Source organism: Nerophis lumbriciformis, linkage group LG01, assembly GCF_033978685.3.
Source record: "Nerophis lumbriciformis linkage group LG01, RoL_Nlum_v2.1, whole genome shotgun sequence".
Taxonomy (NCBI): Eukaryota; Metazoa; Chordata; class Actinopteri; order Syngnathiformes; family Syngnathidae; genus Nerophis; species Nerophis lumbriciformis.
The window spans coordinates 71,727,216-71,745,000 of NC_084548.2; the positions used below are offsets into that span (position 1 = coordinate 71,727,216).

The 17,785-nt window shown below is 41.2% G+C and overlaps 1 protein-coding gene across 2 annotated transcripts in view; it reads left to right on the forward strand.

Moving 5' to 3' along the window:
• The window catches only part of src (v-src avian sarcoma (Schmidt-Ruppin A-2) viral oncogene homolog), a 116,840-nt gene that overhangs the window by 84,292 nt on the left and 14,763 nt on the right, over positions 1 to 17,785 (forward strand). The window contains exons 4-7 of one of the 2 annotated variants that reach the window (XM_061925383.1): positions 3,845 to 3,943; positions 4,149 to 4,175; positions 4,301 to 4,404; positions 11,022 to 11,171. In XM_061925383.1, the coding sequence (XP_061781367.1) occupies positions 3,845 to 3,943; positions 4,149 to 4,175; positions 4,301 to 4,404; positions 11,022 to 11,171 (380 nt within the window). The remainder of the gene's footprint in view (positions 1 to 3,844; positions 3,944 to 4,148; positions 4,176 to 4,300; positions 4,405 to 11,021; positions 11,172 to 17,785) is intronic. The other variant, XM_061925387.1, reaches the window with a different exon arrangement.

Consider the following 17,785-nt stretch of genomic DNA (forward strand, 5'->3'; position numbering starts at 1 on the left):
TGCACCTTAACACAACATAAACACAACAGAACAAACACCCAGAATCCCATGCAGCCCTAACTCTTCCGGGCTACATTAAACACCCCTGCTACCACCAAACCCCGCCCCTACCCCAAGCCTGCTCCCTCACACATCAAACCCCCCCCCCCCCCCCCCCCCCCCCCCCCTCTCTCTGTGCGACGGTTGAGGTGGGCGGGGTTTGGTAGCGAGGGTGTATAATGTATCCCGGAAGAGTTAGGGCTGCATGGGATTCTGGGTATTTGTCCTGTTGTGTTTATGTTGTGTTAAGGTGCAGATGTTCTCCCCAAATGTGTTTGTCATTCTTGTTTGGTGTGGGTTCACAGTGTGGTGCATTATTAGTAAGAGTGTTAAAGTTGTTTTTTTTATACCGCCACCGTCAGTGTAACCTGTGTGGTTGTTGAGCAAGTATGCCTTGCTGACACCTATTTGAGCAAGCGGAAGCCCCATACAACGTGTGGCTGATCAGGCACGCTGGTTGTAGCGGGCGCTATATGCTGTACCATCACGGCACGCATGACGCTGGCAAGCGCTATTCAGATAGAACCCGCGTGCCGCACCAGCTTTAAAATTCCAAAGGTGTGGGCAGCGTGTCTGAGACCCCTGGTTTAAACATAGCACAAAGCAAAAAAAAAACTTTGTATGCAGTGTTATTTCATTTAAAATTTCAAAATTTTTTGCGGCTCCCATTGTTTTCTATAATTTGTGAAACTGGTCAAAATGGCTCTTTGACTGGTAAAGGTTGCCGACCCCTGGTCTAGACATTGTAATAACAACCAACAAATATATAAAAGACATTTTACTTACTTGAATCTGATGAATCCAGTCCAATGAAACAAATAGATGTTGTTCGAAGGAAACCTTGAGAGGTTGTGTGAGTTCATGGCCAGAAGGCGTGACTTATAAACAATTGTACGACCCAATAGCCTTGTGAGACTGAACAATAGGACCGAATGACTATGTAAATGTGATAAATAAAATATAACGGATGGTTAAAGGTAACGTTGTAATTTTACAACAAGGGGTGTTTCAGGGTTAAACAAAATAAAAAGGCAGCAAAATCCAAGTTTCAGTGATAAAAATATGCTTATATGTAGGTTAGGGTTGTACGGTACACCAGTATTAGTATAGTACTGCGATACTAATGAATCATATTTGGTACTATACCACCTCTAAAAAGTAAAATTCGTATTATGTTTATAAACTCAGGAAATACGTCCCTGGACACATGAGGACTTTGAATATGACATATACATAAACATATATATATGTTTACTATCTTATTTAATGCCAAAATTGTTGTTTTATTGCAAAAAGAAACACCATTTTAATGTATCATAAGATTTTATGTTAAAATAAAGCAAATAATATTAATTAACATTTATTTTTTTATATTATCAAGGTATTGAAAAGTGTTGAAATAGATTTTGGTACCGGTACCAAAATATGTGGTATCGGGACGACCCTAGTTTCATACTAAGGTTGTACGGTATACGGGTATTAGTATAGTACCGTGATACTAACGAATCATATTCAGTACTATACCACCTCTGAAATATGTCCTTGGACACGAGAAGATTTTGAATATGACCAATGTATGATCCTGTAACTACTTGGTATCGGATCGATACCCAAATGTGTGGTATCATCCAAAACTAATGTAAAGTATCAAAGAAGAGAAGAATAAGTGATTATTACATTTCAACAGAAGTGTAGATAGAACATGTTAAAACAGGCAAAAAACAGATATTAACAGTAAATGACCAAGTAGATTAATAATCCATTTTTACAGTTTGTCCCGCATAACGTAGACAAAATAATAGGTAGATAAATGACACAATGTTACTGCATATGTCAGCAGACTAATTAGGAGTCTTTGTTTGTTTACTTACTACTAAAAGACAAGTTGTCTAGTATGTTCACTATTTTATTTAAGGACTAAATTACAATAATAAACATATGTTTCATGTCCATCCATCCATCCATCTTCTTCCGCTTATCCGAGGTCGGGTCGCGGGGGCAGCAGCCTAAGCAGGGAAGCCCAGACTTCCCTCTCCCCAGCCACTTCGTCCAGCTCCTCCCGGGGGATCCCGAGGCGTTCCCAGGCCAGCCGGGAGACATAGTCTTCCCAACGTGTCCTGGGTCTTCCCCGTGGCCTCCTACCGGTCGGGCGTGCCCTAAACACCTCCCGAGGGAGGCGACCGGGTGGCATCCTGACCAGATGCCCGAATCACCTCATCTGGCTCCTCTCGATGTGGAGGAGCAGCGGCTTTACTTTGAGCTCCCCCCGGATGGCAGAGCTTCTCACCCTATCTCTAAGGGAGAGCCCTGCCACCCGGCGGAGGAAACTCATTTGGGCCGCTTGTACCCGTGATCTTGTCCTTTCGGTCATAACCCAAAGCTCATGACCATAGGTGAGGATGGGAACGTAGATCGACCGGTAAATGGAGAGCTTTGCCTTCCGGCTCAGCTCCTTCTTCACCACAACGGATCGATACAGCGTCCGCATTACTGAAGACGCCGCACCGATCCGCCTGTCGATCTCACCATCCACTCTTCCCTCACTCGTGAACAAGACTCCGAGGTACTTGAACTCCTCCACCTGGGGCAGGGTCTCCTCCCCAACCCGAAGATGGCATTCCACCCTTTTCCGGGCGAGAACCATGGACTCGGACTTGGAGGTGCTGATTCTCATCCCAGTCGCTTCACACTCGGCTGCGAGCCGATCCAGCGAGAGCTGAAGATCCTGGCCAGATGAAGCCATCAGGACCACATCATCTGCAAAAAGCAGAGACCTAATCCTGCAGCCACCAAACCAGATCCCCTCAACGCCTTGACTGCTCCTAGAAATTCTGTCCATAAAAGTTCAGAACAGAATGGGTGACAAAGGGCAGCCTTGGCGGAGTCCAACCCTCACTGGAAACGTGTCCGACTTACTGCCAGCAATGCGGACCAAGCTCTGACACTGATCATACAGGGAGCGGACCGCCACAATCAGACAGTCCGATACCCCATACTCTCTGAGCACTCCCCACAGGACTTCCCGAGGGACACGGTCGAATGCAATCTCCAAGTCCACAAAGCACATGTAGACTGGTTGGGCAAACTCCCATGCACCCTCAAGGACCCTGCCGAGAGTATAGAGCTGGTCCACAGTTCCACGACCAGGACGAAAACCACACTGTTCCTCCTGAATCCGAGGTTCGACCATCCGGCGTAGCCTCCTCTCCAGTACACCTGAATAGACCTTACCGGGAAGGCTGTTCCATGTACCCTAAGATTTTTTGTTCAAATAAAGCCAATAATGCCTTTTTTTTGTGGTCCCCTTTATTTAGAAAAGTACTGAAAAGTATCGAAATACATTTTGGTACCGGTACTAAAATATCGGTATCGGGACAACCCTAGTCAACACCTGAAAACAGTCTCACAAGGAACCAACCTTATTGACGAGCTAACTTACCTGCCTGAGGATCCTCCTTCCATTCGCCACACAGACTACTATATGTTGCGGCTTTATGCAACCTTGCAATTTTCTTCTTGCAAAAGTTCCTAATAAAGTTGTTCTTTATTTGTTTTAGTTGCTTACCATGACCCGGTTAGACAGCAAACTCAAAGAACCTGACATCCATTGCAACTTCTGACGATGAAAAATGTATTGATCATGCCCATCCCTGGTCAAGATATTATTTTCGGGTTTGCATCGATTGACCTTTGCAACATAATCCCCTCCCGCTGGCGCAAAGTAATCCTCGTTTTACTCTCCCCGCATATTCCCGCGGCTCCTGTTGTGTCTTTTCTGGCGTGACGCCGTACGTTGTCGTTGCAGAGAGGGCGACTGGTGGCTGGCGCGCTCCTTGACCACCGGAGAGAGCGGATATATTCCCAGCAACTACGTGGCTCCGTCTGATTCCATCCAAGCTGAAGAGTAGGACATCTTTCTCTTGTGGTTCTTTGCTTGGAACTGTCTCGTAGGAAACGCATCCACCATTTCTTTCACTTCCTGTAGTCGTCCTGATACCTTTGTCCGTTTCCCGCCTCTGGACCTTCTCATTTACTGTTAGCCTTGCTATGCTGAACTAACCTTCTGTAAACGCCTGCTTGTCTCACCTTTTTCCTTCCTTCTTCTGCAGTCATCTCAGACTGACTGCAGATTCCAGGTAAGAGGCTGTTGTCATGGAGACGTGTGTGTGTGTTACTTAATGTGCTCTCAAGCATCAACTTCCAACAACCCGGCTTTCACCTCGTCCTGTTCGTTCATGTGTCTTCTGTCCGCCAAACGTAGGTGGTTCTTTGGCAAGATCACGCGTCGCGACTCCGAGAGGCTTCTGCTGAATTTGGAGAACAGAAGGGGAACGTTCCTGGTGAGGGAGAGCGAGACCACCAAAGGTAAGGTGGCACCTAAATACAGTATCTCACGTTTCAGTCCTGTCGAGTAGTCCGCTTGTATGCCTGCCTAAGTTTCATGCCAGCAAGTTCACGAAGCCTCCTTCAGCAAGAGGTTGATCTGTTTGATCATGGTCCACGACGTCGGACAAACAGGTTTGAAATCTCCAACTAACCGCGGACAAGCAGAACTCCCTGATGGTTCTGACAGACTGGTCGGCAGGGTAGTGGAGGACAATGGCGCTGGGCAAGGATACAAAGGACGTTGGGCTGGTTGGGTTTCGGGCTGATGTACGCATTGGAGAACCACCCTCATTGTTGCTTAGCATGCGGGACTGGGCACCCGTGGTCTTGCAGAATGGCCAGATCTGCACCCCGTAAAGGAGCAAGGACTGTAGCATAACAACCCCCAGGAGCCAGTCCTCGCCATCTGTTCACCTCGTTCAGTATGTCCCCCGTGTTAGTAAACCAACGAAGAGACAAACGTAACGGTCTCATAGCCGAAGATAATGGTGCGTAGATCAAGTCCGTTACCGACATGCATGAGCTTAGTCTTGGACCAGGTGACACGCAGTGCAAGAGGCAGAACAGGGACGCATCGTAATCCAGGTGGGTTAAGACGTAGTCACCGATCTCGAGTCCAAGGAAGTGGATAGATGAGGCAGTTGAACCAGCGGAGATGGGAAACCAGTCAGTCTCACTCTTGTTGACACGGACTCAACTCTCAGAGCTGTCATGCAACATCGTGATGAGAGTGATGAGCTTGTTCGGAGGAGATGCGGCGGACGTTCCACGGTGTAGGTCAGTCGACTTGTTTGGAAGGCAGCCTTGAGGTCGATGAAGTCGATGAACAGCTGCCGGTCCTTGCAGAACTTCCTGACCTTCTTGATGAGGAGTCTGAGATGTGGTTGATCTGGTCAGAGCTTGATTTAGTCCTTAGTCCTTAGTGGTTGTCACACACAAGATGATTCTCAATCATCTGGGAGCTCTTACATCACCACAGTTCAGCCAGTCAATCACCAGGTTGATTGGTTTGCATTCGGTCATCAGGTGGATTGGTCAGCCAATCAATCATCAGGTCGATTGGTCAGCCAATCAATCATCAGGTCGATTGGTCAGCCAATATGCAGTACATCCAGAATAAAGTATATTTACGTTTACTTCCTGCAGTATATTATTATTGTACCTTGAGAAGAGACACTGTTGTCGAAAGGCTTTCTGTATGCCAGCATGACTCTCCGGGAAAGCTACTGATCCGTTCGCATTCCTTGTCATGTCGCTCTAAACGTGCTCCAACAAGAAGACGCTGAAAGGTTGTAGCGGAAATCTCTCACGAGGGAGCACTCGTGCACACGGGAAAAGGTTGTACCAGATAGAGGCCTGCAGGACACGTTTGGAGATGCTTCCGTTAGACCGTATCCCCCTTTTTAGATCCAGCTGTTAATGGATACTGGCGTGTGTTTGTGTGTGTCCTATTTGGGAATATCATCCGCTTCAAAGGAGAAACGTGGACAGTTTAGGGACTGGTTTTAGAAGGAGTGGTGTGGAGGTCTTGGCTGGGTAAGCCAGACAGATTTAGGTCAGCGTGGATATGAGGCCTGTAGGCCATGTCGCCCACTTTAAACATGAGAAGGAGGGCCTGGGGGGGGGGGGGGGGGTTGCTCGCCCATTGCCAAGTTTGACTGGACTGAGGTCGCCCTCTGGTGTCGCCATGACAACGTTGCCTGATGATACTTTGCAGGTGATGTTCGAAGACATCAGTTGTCGTACGTGGTAAAGAGTAGAAATAATGAACCGTTACATATTTGCTGTTATTGAGTTGATTGAAAAAGCAAGAATCTGTAACACAAAAAGAAAACTGAACCTGTTAATTATGCTAGTCGATAGCTAGCTATCACACAGGGTTACACCAAAAAACTGATTTCAACAAAATGTGGGTTTTTCTATACACGCATTTTTTACGTTGTTAGTTAATTGGCGTTATGACACAACAACAACAATATATAACCAAGATTATCGGAACTTTTGATTTCCATTTTTTCATTAGTTATTTAATTAGCTAACTGACTAGCCGGGTATCGCACAAGATTACGTAAAAAAAAAAAATAATAATTCACAAACAGATTTCAACAAAACTTGGGGATTTTTATATTCCCATTCGTTACATCGTTAATTAATTAGCATTAAAACACAACAACAATACATAAACAAGATCTTCCGAACTTTTGATTCCCATTTTTTCATTAGTTATTTAATTAGCTAGCTGACGAGTTAGGTATCGCGAAAGATTACGTAAAAAAAAAAACGTATTCACTGTAACTCATTTCAACAAAACTTGGGGATTTTTATATTCCCATTCGTTACGTCGTTAGTTAATTAGCATTAAAACACAACAACAATACATAAACAAGATCTTCCGAATTTTTTATTCCCATTTTTTCATTAGTTATTTAATTAGCTAGCTGACTAGCCAGGTATCGCACAAAATTACGTAAAAAAAAAACTATTCACTGTAACTGATTTCAACAAAACTTGGGGATTTTTATATTCCCATTTGTTACGTCGTTCGTTAATTAGCATTAAAACACAACAACAATACATAAACAAGATCTTCCGAATTTTTTATTCCCATTTTTTCATTAGTTATTTAGTTAGCTAGCAAACTAGCCAGATATCGCATAAGATTACGTAAAAAAAACAAAACGTATTCACTGTAACTCATTTCAACAAAACTTGGGGATTTTTATATTCCCATTCGTTACATTATTAGTTAATTAGCGTTATGACACAACAACAACAATACATAAACAAGATCTTCCGAACTTTTGATTCCCATTTTTTCATTAGTTATTTAATTAGCTAGTTGACAAGCCAGGTATCGCGCAAGATTACGTAAAAAAAACAAAACTATTCACTGTAACGGATTTCAACAAAACTTGGGGATTTTTATATTCCCATTCGTTACATCTTTAGTTAATTAGCATTAAAACACAACAACAATACATAAACAAGATCTTCCGAACTTTTGATTCCCATTTTTTCATTAGTTATTTAATTAGCTAGCTGACTAGCCAGATATCACACAAGATTACGTAAAAAAAACTATTCACTGTAACTCATTTCAACAAAACTTTTTGTATTCCCATTCGTTACATCGTTAGTTAATTAGTATTAAAACACAACAACAATACATAAACAAGATCTTCCGAACTTTTGATTCCCATTTTTTCATTAGTTATTTAATTAGCTAGCTGACTAGCCAGATATCACACAAGATTACGTTGAAAAAAACTATTCACTGTAACTGATTTCAACAAAACTTGGGGATTTTTATATTTCCATTCGTTACGTCGTTAGTTAATTAGCATTAAAACACAACAACAATACATAAACAAGATCTTCCGAACTTTGTATTCCCATTTTATCATTAGTTATTTAGTTAGCTAGCTAACTAGCCAGAAATCGCATAAGATTACGTAAAAAAACAAAACACGTATTCACTGTAACTCATTTCAACAAAACTTGGGGATTGTTATATTCCCATTCGTTACGTCATTAGTTAATTAGCATTAAAACACAACAACAATACATAAACAAGATCTTCCGATTTTTTTATTCCCATTTTATCATTATTTATTTAGTTAGCTAGCTAACTAGCCAGAAATCGCATAAGGTTACGTAAAAAAAACAAAAACTTATTCACTGTAACTCATTTCAACAAAACTTGGGGATTTTTATATTCCCATTCGTTACGTCGTTAGTTAATTAGCATTAAAACACAACAACAATACACAAACAAGATCTTCCGAACTTTTTATTCCCATTTTTTCATTAGTTATTTAGTTAGCTAGCTAATTAGCCAGATATCGCATAAGATTACGTAAAAAAAACAAACTTATTCACTGTAACTCATTTCAACAAAACTTGGGGATTTTTATATTCCCATCCGTTACATCTTTAGTTAATTAGCATTAAAACACAACAACAACAATACATAAACAAGATCTTCCGAACTTTTGATTCCGATTTTTTCATTAGTTATTTCATTAGCTAGCTGACTAGCCGGATATCGCACAAGATTACGTAAAAAAAAAACGATTCACTGTCATTAATTTCAACAAAACTTGGGGATTATTATATTCCCATTCGTTACGTCGTTAGTTAATTAGCATTAAAACACAACAACAATACATAAACAAGATCGTCCAAATTTTTTATTCCCATTTTATCATTATTTATTTAGTTAGCTAGCTAACTAGCCAGAAATCGCATAAGGTTACGTAAAAAAAACAAAAACGTATTCACTGTAACTCATTTCAACAAAACTTGGGGATTTTTATATTCCCATTCGTTACGTCGTTAGTTAATTAGCATTAAAACACAACAACAATACATAAACAAGATCTTCCGAAGTTTTTATTCTCATTTTATCATTAGTTATTTAGTTAGCTAGCTAACTAGCCAGAAATTGCAAGATTACGTAAAAAACCCAATTTATTCACTGTAACTCATTTCAACAAAACTTGGGGATTTTTATATTCCCATTTGTTATGTCGTTAGTTAATTAGCATTAAAACACAACAACAATACATAAACAAGATCTTCCGAATTTTTTATTCCCATTTTATCATTAGTTATTTAGTTGGCTAGCAAACTAGCCAGATATCGCATAATATTACGTAAAAAACAACGTATTCACTGTAACTCATTTCAACAAAACTTGGGGATTTTTATATTCCCATTTGTTATGTCGTTAGTTAATTAGCATTAAAACACAACGAACATTACATAAACAAGATTTTCCGAACTTTTGACTCCCATTTTTTCATTAGTTATTTCATTAGCTAGCTGACTAGCCAGATATCGCACAAGATTACGTAAAAAAACAAACTATTAATTGTAACTAATTTCAACAAAACTTGGGGATTTTTATATATTCCCATTCGTTACATCGTTAGTTAATTAGCATTAAAACACAACAACAATACATAAACAAGATCTTCCGAACTTTTGATTCCCATTTTTTCATTAGTTATTTCATTAGCTAGCTGACTAGCCGGATATCGCACAAGATTACGTAAAAACAACAACGATTCACTGTAACTAATTTCAACAAAACTTGGGGATTTTTATATTCCCATTCGTTACGTCGTTAGTTAATTAGCATTAAAACACAACAACAATACATAAACAAGATCTTCCGAACTTTTGATTCCCATTTTTTCATTAGTTATTTAATTAGCTAGCTGACGAGTTAGGTATCGCGCAAGATTACGTAAAAAAAACAAAACTATTCACTGTAACGGATTTCAACAAAACTTGGGGATTTTTATATTCCCATTCGTTACATCTTTAGTTAATTAGCATTAAAACACAACAACAATACATAAACAAGATCTTCCGAACTTTTGATTCCCATTTTTTCATTAGTTATTTAATTAGCTAGCGAACGAGCCAGGTATCGCACAAGATTACGTAAAAAAAACTATTCACTGTAACTCATTTCAACAAAACTTTTTGTATTCCCATTCGTTACATCGTTAGTTAATTAGTATTAAAACACAACAACATTACATAAACAAGATTTTCCGAACTTTTGACTCCCATTTTTTCATTAGTTATTTAATTAGCTAGCCGACTAGCCGGATATCGCACAAGATTACGTAAAAAAACAACTATTCACTGTTAACCGATTTCAACAAAACTTGGGGATTTATATATTCCCATTCGTTACATCGTTAGTTAATTAGCATTAAAACACAACAACAATACATTGATACAAGTTCGGTGAACTAGTTAATCAATTAGCTATCTGACAAGATAGGTTTAGCGCACAAGATCACGGCAAAAAAAAAACTGTGTTACCGATTTCCACAAACCTTGGGGATTTCTTTATCCCCATTAGTTAACTAGTTAGTGAGTTATCATAATAACACAACAACTACACTACAAGACCAAATTCTACTGAACTTTGCAGCAAACATTTTTCACCATTTTTTTTTTTAAGCTGTGAGGCATGGGACTATATTTGCCAACCTTGAGACCTCCGAATTCGGGAGTTGGGGTTGGGTGGTAGCGGGGGTGTATGTTGTAGCGTCCCGGAAGAGTTAGTGCTGCAAGGGCTTCTGGGTATTTGTTCTGTTGTGTTTATGTTGTGCTACGGTGCGGATGTTCCCCCGAAATGTGTTTGTCATTCTTGTTTGGTGTGGGTTCACAGTGTGGCGCATATTTGTAACAGTGTTAAAGTTGTTTATACGGCCACCCTCAGTGTGACCTGTATGGCTGTTGACCAAGTATGTATTGTATTGACTTATGTGTGTGTAAAAGCCGCATATATTATGTGGCTGGGTCGCTGTTTATATGGAGGAAAAGCGGACGTGACGACAACTTGTCGGGGCCAAGAGGTGCAGTGGCGAGCTCAATCCAGCAGATGGAGTTGTGGTGAAAAAAAAACAACCTTAGCACCCACGTTGCAATGTGAAGTACTGGATTTTAGCCAGCACTGTTTTGGCTTTCAACCAAGCAGTTTTGAAGCTGCCAAGGAAATGCTATCAAGTATTTTGTGTGTCTTTTCTGTGTTAGTCGGTGCCTTACATTCTCCTGCCCGTGTCTCTGCGCAGGTGCCTACTGTCTCTCCGTGCTGGACTACGACAACACCAAGGGACTCAACGTGAAACACTACAAGATCCGCAAGCTGGACAGCGGCGGCTTCTACATCACGTCGCGCACGCAGTTCAGCACCCTGCAGCAGCTCGTCAGTCACTACCGCAGTGAGTCGCATTAGCGCACACTTCCAATTTCATTGACTTCATTTATACAGCACCATTCGCACACGAGGAAATTCAAAGTGCTTTACAGACCCAACAAATCGACAAGAAGGCGAATTAAATCATGAACAACATCAAATCATCATAAAAATAATCATAATATAGCGGAATATAATTTTACGGACCATAGGGCGCACCGGATTATAAGGCGCACTGCCGATGAGCGGGTCTATTCAGGTCTTTTTTCATACAAAAGGCACACCGGATTATAGGGTGCAGTAAAGGGGTCATATTTGTTTATTTTTTTCTATACCGGAATATAATTTTCCGGACCATAGGGCGCACCAGATTATAAGGCGCACTGCCGATGAGCGGGTCTGTTCAGGTCTTTTTTTCATACAAAAGGCTCACCGGATTATAGGGCGCATTAAAGGGGTCATATTTATTAATTTTTTCTGTACCGGAATATAATTTTCCAGACCATAGGGCGCACCGGATTATAAGGCGCACTGCCGATGAGCGGGTCTATTCAGGTCTTTTTTCATACAAAAGGCACACCGGATTATAGGGCGCAGTAAAGAGGTCATATTTGCTTATTTTTTCTATACCGGAATATAATTTTCCGGACCATAGGGCGCACCGGATTATAAGGCGCACTGCCGATGAGCGGGTCTATTCAGGTCTTTTTTCATACAAAAGGCACACCGGATTATAGGGTGCAGTAAAGAGGTCATATTTATTTATTTTTTCACTATATCGGAATATAATTTTCCGAACCATAGGGCGCACCAGATTATAAAGCGCACTGCCAATAATCGTGTCTATTCAGGTCTTTTTTCATACAAAAGGCACACCGGATTATAGGGCGCATTAAAGGGGTCATATTTGTTTATTTTTTCTATACCGGAATATCATTTTCCGGACCATAGGGCGCACCGGATTATAAAGCGCACTGCAAATGAGCGGGTCTATTCAGGGCTTTTTTCATACAAAAGGCTCACCGGATTATAGGGCGCAGTAAAGGGGTCATATTTGTCTATTTTTTTCTATACCGGAATATAATTTTCCGGACCATAGGGCGCACCGGATTATAAGGCGCACTGCCAATGAGCGGGTCTATTCAGGTCTTTTTTCATACAAAAGGCACACCGGATTATAGGGCGCATTAAAGGGGTCATATTTGTTTATTTTTCTATACCGGAATATCATTTTCCGGACCATAGGGCGCACCGGATTATAAAGCGCACTGCAAATGAGCGGGTCTATTCAGGGCTTTTTTCATACAAAAGGCTCACCGGATTACAGGGCGCAGTAAAGGGGTCATATTTGTCTATTTTTTTCTATACCGGAATATAATTTTCCGGACCATAGGGCGCACCGGATTATAAGGCGCACTGCCAATGAGCGGGTCTATTCAGGTCTTTTTTCATACAAAAGGCTCACCGGATTATAGGGCGCAGTAAAGGGGTCAATTTTTTTATTTTTTTTCTATACCGGAATAAAATTTTCCGGACCATGGGGCGCACCGGATTATAAGGCGCACTGCCGATGAGCGGGTCTAGTCAGGTCTTTTTTCATACAAAAGGCACACCAGATTATAGGGCGCAGTAAAGGGGTCATATTTATTTATTTTTTTCTATACCGGAATATAATTTTACGGACCATAGGGCGCACCGGATTATAAAGCGCACTGCCGATGAGCGGGTCTATTCAGGTCTTTTTTCATACAAAAGGCACACCGGATTATAGGGCGCAGTAAAGGGGTCATATTTGTTTATTTTTTTCTATACCGGAATATAATTTTCCGGACCATAGGGCGCACCGGATTATAAATCGCACTGCCAATGAGCGGGTCTATTCAGGTCTTTTTTCATACAAAAGGCACACCGGATTATAGGGCGCAGTAAAGGGGTTATATTTGTTTGTTTTTTTTCTATACCGGAATATAATTTTCTGGACCATAGGGCGCACCGGATTATAAGGCCCACTGCCGATGAGCGGGTCTATTCAGGTCTTTTTTCATACAAAAGGCACACCGGATTATAGGGCGCATTAAAGGGGTCATATTTATTAATTTTTTCTGTACCGGAATATAATTTTCCAGACCATAGGGCGCACCGGATTATAAAGCGCACTGCCAATAATCGGGTCTATTCAGGTCTTTTTTCATACAAAAGGCACACCGGATTATAGGGCGCATTAAAGGGGTCATATTTATTTATTTTTTCTGTGCCGGAATATAATTTTCCAGACCATAGGGCGCACCGGATTATAAGGCGCACTGCCAATGAGCGGGTCTATTCAGGTGTTTTTTCATACAAAAGGCACACCGGATTATAGGGCGCATGAAAGGGGTCTTTTTCTTTTTTTTTTATATAACGGAATATAATTTTCCGGACCATAGGGCGCACCGGATTATAAGGTGCACTGCCGATTAGCGGGTCTATTCAGGTCTTTTTTCATACAAAAGGCACACCGGATTATAGGGCGCAGTAAAGGGGTCATATTTGTTTATTTTTTTCTATACCGGAATATCATTTTTCGGACCATAGGGCGCACCGGATTATAAAGCACACTGCCGATGAGTGGGTCTATTCAGGTCTTTTTTTCATACAAAAGGCGCACCGGATTATAGGGCGCAGTAAAGAGGTCATATTTGTTTATTTTTTCTATACCGGAATATAATTTTCCGGACCATAGGGCGCACCGGATTATAAGGCGCACTGCCGATGAGCGGGTCTATTCAGGTCTTTTTTTCATACAAAATGCATACCGGATTATAGGGCGCAGTAAAGGGGTCATATTTATTTATTTTTTTCTATACCGGAATATCATTTTCCGGACCATAGGGCGCATCGGATTATAAGGCGCACTGCCAATGAGCAGGTCTATTCAGGTCTTTTTTCATACAAAAGGCACACCGGATTATAGGGCGCATTAAAGGGGTCATATTTATTTATTTTTTTCTATACCGGAATATCATTTTACGGACCATAGGGCGCACCAGATTATAAGGCGCACTGCCGATGAGTGGGTCTATTCAGGTCTTTTTTTCATACAAAAGGCACACCGGATTATAGGGTGCAGTAAAGGGGTCATATTTGTTTATTTTTTGCTATACCGGAATATAATTTTCCGAACCATAGGGCGCACCGGATTATAAGGCACACTGCCGATGAGTGGGTCTATTCAGGTCTTTTTTTCATACAAAAGGCGCACCGGATTATAGGGCGCATTAAAGGGGTCATATTTATTTATTTTTTTCTATACTGGAATATAATTTTCCAGACCATAGGGCACACCGGATTATAAGGCGCACTGCCAATGAGCAGGTCTATTCAGGTCTTTTTTCATACAAAAGGCACACCGGATTATAGGGCGCATTAAAGGGGTCATATTTGTTTATTTTTTCTATACCGGAATATAATTTTCCGAACCATAGGGCGCACCGGATTATAAAGCGCACTGCCAATAATCGGGTCTATTCAGGTCTTTTTTCATACAAAAGGCACACCGGATTATAGGGCGCATTAAAGGGGTCATATTTATTTATTTTTTCTGTGCCGGAATATAATTTTCCAGACCATAGGGCGCACCGGATTATAAGGCGCACTGCCAATGAGCGGGTCTATTCAGGTGTTTTTTCATACAAAAGGCACACTGGATTATAGGGCGCATGAAAGGGGTCTTTTTTTTTTTTTTTTTATATAACGGAATATAATTTTCCGGACCATAGGGCGCACCGGATTATAAGGTGCACTGCCGATTAGCGGGTCTATTCAGGTCTTTTTTCATACAAAAGGCACACCGGATTATAGGGCGCAGTAAAGGGGTCATATTTGTTTATTTTTTTCTATACCGGAATATCATTTTTCGGACCATAGGGCGCACCGGATTATAAGGCACACTGCCAATGAGCAGGTCTATCCAGGTCTTTTTTCATACAAAAGGCACACCGGATTATAGGGCGCAGTAAAGGGGTCATATTTGTTTATTTTTTTCTATACCGGAATATAATTTTCCGGACCATAGGGCGCACCGGATTATAAAATGAGCAGGTCTATTCAGGTCTTTTTTCATACAAAAGGCACACCGGATTATAGGGCGCATTAAAGGAGTCATATTTATTTATTTTTTTCTATAATGGAATATAATTTTCCGAACCATAGGGCGCACCGGATTATAAGGCGCACTGCCAATGAGCGGGTCTATTCAGGTCTTTTTTTCATACAAAAGGCACACCGGATTATAGGGCGCATTAAAGGGGTCATATTTATTTATTTTTTTCTATACTGGAATATAATTTTCCAGACCATAGGGCGCACCGGATTATAAGGCGCACTGCCAATGAGCAGGTCTATTCAGGTCTTTTTTCATACAAAAGGCACACCGGATTATAGGGTGCAGTAAAGGGGTCATATTTGTTTATTTGTTTCTATACCGGAATATAATTTTACGGACCATAGGGCGCACCGGATTATAAGGCACACTGCCAATTTTCGGGTCTATTCAGGTCTTTTTTCATACAAAAGGCACACCGGATTATAGGGCGAGGTAAAGGGGTCATATTTATTTATTTTTTTCTATACCGGAATATCATTTTACGGCCCATAGGGCGCACCGGATTATAAGGCGCACTGCCGATGAGCGGGTCTATTCAGGTCTTTTTTCATACAAAAGGCACACCGGATTATAGGGCGAAGTAAAGGGGTCATATTTTTTTCTATACCGGAATATAATTTTCCGGACCATAGGGCGCACCGGATTATAAGGCGCACTGCCGATGAGCGGGTCTATTCAGGTCTTTTTTCATACAAAAGGCACACCGGATTATAGGGCGCATTAAAGGAATCATATTTATTATTTTTTTTCTATAACGGAATATAATTTTCCGAACCATAGGGCGCACCGGATTATAAGGCGCACTGCCAATGAGCGGGTCTATTCAGGTCTTTTTTTCATACAAAAGGCACACCGGATTATAGGGCGCATTAAAGGGGTCATATTTGCTTATTTTTCTATACCGGAATATAATTTTCCGGACCATAGGGCGCACCAGATTATAAAGCGCACTGCCAATAATCGTGTCTATTCAGGTCTTTTTTCATACAAAAGGCACACCTGATTATAGGGCGCATTAAAGGGGTCATATTTATTTTTATTTTTTTTATACTGGAATATAATTTTCCAGACCATAGGGCGCACCGGATTATAAGGCCCACTGCCGATGAGCAGATCTATTCAGGTCTTTTTTCATACAAAAGGCACACCGGATTATAGGGCGCATTAAAGGAGTCATATTTATTTATTTTTTTCTATAACGGAATATAATTTTCCGGACCATAGGGCGCACCGGATTATAAAGCGCACTGCCGATGAGCGGGTCTATTCAGGTCTTTTTTCATACAAAAGGCACACCGGATTATAGGGTGCAGTAAAGGGGTCATATTTGTTTATTTTTTTCTATACCGGAATATAATTGTCCGGACCATAGGGCGCACCGGATTATAAGGCGCACTGCCAATGAGCGGGTCTATTCAGGTCTTTTTTCATACAAAAGGCACACCGGATTATAGGGCGCATTAAAGGGGTCATATTTGCTTATTTTTTCTATACCGGAATATAATTTTCCGGACCATAGGGCGCACTGGATTATAAGGCGCACTGCCGATGAGCAGGTCTATTCAGGTCTTTTTTCATACAAAAGGCACACCGGATTATAGGGCGCATTAAAAGGGTCATATTTATTAATTTTTTTCTATACCGGAATATAATTTTCCGAACCATAGGGCGCACCGGATTATAAGGCGCACTGCCGATGAGCATGTCTATTCAGGTTTTATTTCATACAAAAGGCACACCGGATTATAGGGCGCAGTAAAGGGGTCATATTTATTTATTTTTTCTATACCGGAATATAATTTTCCGGACCATAGGGCGCACCGGATTATAAAGCGCACTGCCGATGAGCAGTCTATTCAGGTCTTTTTTCATACAAAAGGCACACCGGATTATAGGGCGCAGTAAAGGAGTCATATTTTTTAATTTTTTCTATGCCGGAATATAATTTTCCGAACCATAAGGCGCACCGGATTATAAGGCCCACTGCCGATGAGCGGGTCTATTCAGGTCTTTTTTCATACAAAAGGCACACCGGATTATAGGGCGCAGTAAAGGGGTCATATTTATTTATTTTTTTCTATACCGGAATATCATTTTCCGGACCATAGGGCGCACCGGATTATAAGGCACACTGCCAATGAGCGGGTCTATTCAGGTCTTATTTCATACAAAAGGCACACCGGATTATAGGGCGCATTAAAGGGTTCATTTTTTTTTTTTTTTTCCTATACCGGAATATAATTTTCCGGACCATAGGGCGCACCGGATTATAAGGCGCACTGCCAATGAGTGGGTCTATTCAGGTCTTTTTTCATACAAAAGGCACACCGGATTATAGGGCGCAGTAAAGGGGTCATATTTGTTTATTTTTTCTATACCGGAATATAATTTTCCGGACCATAGGGCGCACCGTATTATAAAGCTCACTGCCAATGAGCGGGTCTATTCAGGTCTTTTTTCATACAAAAGGCACACCGTATTATAGGGTGCAGTAA